General features: G+C 39.0%; 1 protein-coding gene across 2 annotated transcripts; it reads right to left on the minus strand.

The window, feature by feature from the left end:
• Positions 1-2,673: 2,673 nt before the first annotated feature.
• cmklr2 (chemerin chemokine-like receptor 2) lies at positions 2,674-5,896 on the minus strand. 2 transcript variants are annotated; one of them, XM_077728785.1, is made up of 2 exons: positions 5,662-5,896; positions 2,674-4,700 (listed from the first exon to the last, which is right to left on the minus strand). In XM_077728785.1, the coding sequence occupies exon 2, from the start codon at positions 4,681-4,683 to the stop codon at positions 3,604-3,606; it is 1,080 nt and encodes a 359-aa protein (XP_077584911.1). In that variant the 5' UTR covers positions 4,684-4,700; positions 5,662-5,896; the 3' UTR covers positions 2,674-3,603. The 2 variants fall into 2 exon arrangements, with proteins under 2 accessions (XP_077584911.1, XP_077584910.1); XM_077728784.1 differs by having other exon boundaries at positions 2,674-4,789; positions 5,662-5,895.
• Positions 5,897-6,202: the final 306 nt, after the last annotated feature.

A 6,202-nucleotide genomic window follows, 5' to 3' on the forward strand; every position in this document is an offset into this window, starting at 1 on the left:
GCAATAACATGTTTGCAAGCATTGACAGGGATCAAGCCCAAAAAGTAAATTAACATATACACTGTTAATGTTGCAGTATGAAGAAAAAATGTAATATTAAATGTATAGGTAATATTATAGTGTTAACAATGTTAGTTTATTTAAAACTACTAAAAAGCTGATTGTATGTCCATATGCAAATACATTTTTGCTCAGCGTCATGAAGATGATGACTGAGGTTAAAAAAATAGTTTTTATTAAAATGTACTCTAGCAAGAATGAAAACAAACAATGTGTGAGCTGCATCAGAAATACTTGGTTCCCTACCTGACTTGGCAACCTTGATGATATTATAATAATACTACATATACCTTTGATAGTGCTTCCTTCACTATAAACACTTGAAGGTTGAGAACAGCTGACCTTGGACATCTTATTACCTATCTTACTACTTGCCCCCCTGTTCTCCAAAGTCAACATATCCAATGAAAAGACTGCTTGTCTTTTTCACATTCTATCAAGGGTGTCTTTTTTTCCAGAGACGATTCGGTGATCTAAAATGACATAAAATGTTCACTTTTTCAATTATACCTTTAACGAAATGAGGTCAGCTGGAGCAGTAATTCACCTCAGCTATAACTCCCATAATCCTTCACAGCCACGGCCCCCGTGGTCTTTTGTACGCAATCCTGCGAGTTCACGTAGGTGCTACATTTTGTATGAGCATGCGTTGCACAGAAATGTGTGATATCATGCAATGAGCACACTTTTGCCACTATTTTATCACTTGTGAGCTAAAAGGGGCCACACACATTACAGTAATTAGGCTGAATTTCATCAATTTGCAAATAGAGGAGCATTTAGAAGGCGCAGGAAAAATAATTTGCAATCACAATGCAATTGCCAAAAACTCTTTACAGTTTGTCTTACTTTTATTTCATATGCCGTTCTCTGCACGATTTGATATCTGCTAAAATTAGATAATACTTAATTATATTTTTTTTATTTGCCGGAACTGTACATAGTATCAAAAAATCACCAATGAATGAATGAACATTATCCTTTATAAGCAGTAAAGTGGCCTTGTAATGAAAACACAAACCATACCAACAAGGAGTGCACCTGACTTTGCTATGGTGCCATTTGGATTTAGCAATCTCGTTGTGAACTCAGTTATTCCAGGATAGATGGGATATAAAGAGAGCACTTCTGCTTGGGAAGGGTGAAGCTGACCTTGATGAATTATAAAGCTGTCCTTTTGGAGGTCATTGCCAGTAAAGTAGCCAGTGTCAGCTCCTATAACAGACATCACCATTGGTGAATTCTATCTGATATCGTCAAATTCTGGCATAGACCCACAATTATGTGCTACTTCTTGAAGGGCAGTCTTGCAGAGATAGATTAATTGAAGATAAAGTACCACTTATATATATATTCACACGTCAACTCAATGCTTTTTCTTCCAGTACTATCCCATGTCAAACACCTTGAGTTATCCATACCCCCTGACCCCCCATACAATGCTGATGTGACCAAAGGTTAATTGTAGAGCTGCTATTGACACCAGCATTACATACTTTCCAGATCACACTGCTACCAAACACAATAAGATGCCCAGGCCTAGTCTATCCTCTGCACAGAAAGATAAAATCCTAAGAGCAGGCCCATACTTGGGTGATAACATTCACTGAAGCTTGTCAAAAATGTTAAATGGGACTTCCTGATGCAATCTTTATCTGCTGACTCACTGAGATACATGATGTCTGTTTTGAACATTTCCCATGTTTACATGCCCTAAATTTTTCAGCAGCGTTATACAATATGTATTGCATTTGCTCATTTTCTGATCCATTTATCCAAAACCGTAGCTGGGTTTGTATAGGATCCGTTATTCATCGTTTCAGGACCTTGTGGATGCTTGTTATCCCAAACAAAAGCAACCAGGTTAACAAAAGAGTCACCTTTCTTGGAGAGAAAATGTTGACATTGACCAAGACAAGTACATCAAATAGTGTATGGAATACAATTACAAGTCACAGGGCTTGTATTAAGCATATCATTAACATTCCCAGACAATTCCGACATTAGCATCATCCACCAGGTCCTGTAATCTCACTGCTAGTGAAAACACAAAGGCAGTGACGCATCAATGCGACCAACTCAGTTCAAAGGTCTTGACGTAACTGTTGACAATCGTGTTCAAAGTATTTTATATATAATATACTCCCCCCTAAACATGTATCATTTTACACATTAGTTTATTGTTGTTCTATTTCTGTACTCCAGCAGTTTTGAAGGTATAGTTGTCTGAAATGGTGTCAATGATGTAAATTTGAGGTGTATTTGTAACATTTTGGAATCCAGTTTAGAAATATTAGACTTTGGGAATGAAAAAGGTCAACAGATTAATCATCAAAATATGACAGTTAGCAATTATTTCAGTAAGTGGATATTTTCTAGACATTTGTCATGTCAAAGTTTTGCAGGGTGGAATAAACAGGAAATAATTGAATTTGTAAGCACCAGAGTCATTGAGGGAAGAAAAAAAAAAAAAAAATACGAGGCACATCTGGACTCATTTCTAAATAGCCGGCCTGGAGAAGTCTATGTCATTTTGTAAACAGTGGTTCAAAGCTTAAATGGCATAACTCAGACACGCTGCTAAGAAAAACAACAAAAACAGTCCAAACAAAATACAGTAGAGCAAGTTTATTTGGTGCCATTTAGTGGATATATATTAGGATGAAAATACTGTTTACATTAGAAAATTTCTACAAATAGATCTACAGAAGAAAATACATTCATACAAAAGCAGTTTGTTTCACTTACTACTTTAAACACGTTCATTTCACATCCATTTGCGAACTAACATCATTAAAACATCAACATCATTTCCCATCTCCTGCAAAATTCATTTTATAGAAAACATTCAAGACTTCAATTCATTAAAGTTGTGTTCAGATTGCTTTCTATTTTTGTCACCCGAGACTTCATGGAAATTAATATTTTCACAGTTTAGAGAATATATTTGAAACATGTTTATTATGTTAGCAAATTGCATTCCAGACTGTTTAATTAAATAATGTAGTAAAATGATTGTAACAAAATGTTACTTGTGCCACATTGATACAAAAAAAACAAGATAACAATGCTTAGTCAAAAAAGAAACCTAAATACAATATGTATTATCGGTAAAAAGGCATTATTTGTATGGAAAAAAAGTTGTAATATTACAAAAATACAGTGTATATTTGGTGTTATTTGAATTTTGACAATACTATCACCTTTACAATAACCCATTTGAGTTGAGACTTTATTCCAATAAAGTCACCATTTGTTTGTGGTGTTATTCTTACTCAACATTGCTCTCGTATGCCAACTTTTCATGACTAATCCCCAATTGAAAAGAAAACAGAATGACAATTTGTAATGGACTTTATGTCATTTTTCCATTCATTATAATGGTTGAAGACCTAAAGTAGCTACATCATGTCTACACACAGTCCCCTTGTATTCATTTATACATCTTAGGAAATAAGAAAAAAATTGGATTTTTAAAAATCATTACAAGTTGATAAAAGCCAAACTCACTGTTGTTTTTTCTCTCCCCCCCGACAGCTACAATCACAGAGTTGATGAGGCCACGGGCTCTTCTGGTATGCCGTCAAGAGGAGCTACTGGCAGTGATTCCAAGTCAGTAGCTGACACAGACTGGCTAAGTTCTCTCAGGGAGCTTTTGGTGATGTCCAGGCATGCACGTTTCAGGATGTGACGTACTTTTTTACCCAGAAGCACATAGAGCACTGGGTTAATGCAGCTATGGAAAAATCCTAAGCTGTTGGCCAGAGGAAATCCCTTTTTAAGTACATTATGTAGATAAAGTGAGGAATGTATGGATAGCTCCATTAGGCTAAAAATGTGGAAAGGGGCCCAGCATAAAAAGAAGGCCAAGATCATGGCTGAGACTGTTTTGGTGAAGCTGGATAGGCGAACGGAGCCGTGGGATTGGTTTACCCTCACTGTCAGAAGGATGCCAGTCACACAGATAGCGGAGAAAGGCAGGAGGAAGCCCACTGTGGTACGGATGGAGACTATTAGAATGTGTCTGGTGGCCGCTGAGTGTCCATCCTGCGCGTGGAAGTTGTTGAAACACACTACTTTGTCGTGTAAGCGCACCGTGTCCCGGAAGATAAGCGCAGGGCAGCTCATGATGGCGGCCGCGACCCATATGCAAGCGCTGGTCAACCAGGCTCGGCCGACCGTTCGGTACCTCTGAGACCAGTTGTGATGTACCAGTGAGACGTATCTGTCCACGCTGAGCACAGTGAGGAACAGAACGCTGGCGTACATATTCATGACCAACACGAAGGAATTAATCTTGCATATGGCCACGCCGAAATTCCAGTGAAAGTCACGTAGGATGTAGTCGATGTAGAAGGGGAGGAAGAGGACGAAGACAAAGTCGGCTAAGGCCAGGTTGAGTAACCAGATGTTGTTGACGGTCCTTTTGCTCTTGCATCCCGTCACCCAAATGACAGTTCCGTTTCCGATCAGACCGAGAATGAAGGAAATGATGTAAATGACCACTGAGATGATGTGCATGGCTTCTTTCTGTCTGTGGTCGACTTTGAGTTCCTCGGCGTCACCGTACTCCAGGTAGTAGTCGTAGCTGTAGTTTCCGTAATCCTCGCTGGAGTCGGCCATTGCTGTTTGGAGATTGCCTGGGAGGGGAAATCTGATGGTCAAATTGAGGAAGATGATGGCATTCGCTTTCTGTGTTGAAGTAGTGCTGGGTGTGCCCTGGATAAGCCTGGAACATATTGTGAACATCCCGTTGGCTCAACATTGTAGCAAGTGACATGGTTGACAGAAAAGGCAGGAGGAACCACAAGTGCATGAATCATTCTCTACTTGCACGGTTAAGGGACTTTTTTGTTGTTGTTGAATGGGAAGACATAATAGTTGTGTAAGTCACTTTTCCACTGCAGTCAGCTATTCGAGTGAAAAGTTGAAGTATTCTTCATATGACATTTTGTAACTTTTCAAAGGTGGAAGAGCGATACACTGTACTTTAGTTAGTACATTCAATTCAAGATTTGAGATAAAAGCTAAAATTATGATTAAACCTACCAAGGTTAAAAGTGCAATGGCACAATGATGTAGATATACTGCTTTCTAATCATTATACGGCACACTTTGATAAAAACTTAGTTTTGCAGACCTTGAAAAGATAAAAAAATATTTACTTGTCGCTCAACAACTATTTTCAGTTGAATATTAGTGACAATTAGGGAAGGAATTATCACTATGAATTGTTTTAGTGTAAAATATTGCCATCCTTCACTGTTGTGCAATTTTATGAATAACAGTAATACAAATGTAACTGGGAAAAAATACACAAGCTTGACTGAGGACCAGAAAAATGTACTATAGTTCCATTTTATGTCCTTCAAAACAATTCACTCTGAGAAGTTAGTCACTTTTTGGATTAGTACTTAAAAAATTGAAACATTTTAATATTGAGAGAGAAACCTATCACTAAAATCAATGTAAAGTGAAGAATGACAACATCTTAATACAGTGTGCATACATCAGTCCCACTCAGCATCATTTTCTCCTTTAAACAACTGCCCATATTCCTCATCTGCATGCCGTTTCCACACTATAAAATAGATTTCATACCGAGCTCAGTAGATGCACGAGGGGGGGTTTAATTTCCCATCCAACGAGCTAGAATCGCCGGTGAAAAATCGCTGGCTGCCTTGGACTTGCTCTTTTCCGGATCTCGCCGCTAAACGTCCCCGTCCAGACGACCGTGTGCTCTCTTTCCACGAAGCCATCCAAACTAAACTTTGTTGGATGGTGGGTTCCTTTTTTTGCGCGGAGATGTGTGGAGTGGGCGCGCCTATCCTGACAAGCGCACTCACGCACGCACGTACGCACGCACCACGGAGGGGAGCAAAGTTGTTATTGGTCGCCCGCGCGGACAAGAATGCGCTCATTCATTGGTGCTTTGGCGGTTCCTCACAGGCGCTCAATAAACACAGAGGAATTGAATCTTGCAGATTTTTTTAACGACATGCCAAAATGTCAGGCGTGTGCCAAGCGTGTACAGTCCTTCACTGATTTAGAGCGTTGCGTTTTTTGGCAACCTTTTCAATAAAACGACCCGTTTGCCTGCATATACTCCTGGGGTGTTCAAACTGGCCGTTTCCAGGAACAA

The sequence above is a fragment of the Stigmatopora nigra genome, chromosome 11, assembly GCF_051989575.1.
Source record: "Stigmatopora nigra isolate UIUO_SnigA chromosome 11, RoL_Snig_1.1, whole genome shotgun sequence".
Classification (NCBI taxonomy): Eukaryota; Metazoa; Chordata; class Actinopteri; order Syngnathiformes; family Syngnathidae; genus Stigmatopora; species Stigmatopora nigra.

Bases quoted from the DNA above. Each gene is read 5' to 3' on its own strand.
- cmklr2 (XM_077728785.1), bottom strand. From the start codon at position 4,683: ATGGCCGACTCCAGCGAGGATTACGGAAACTACAGCTACGACTACTAC.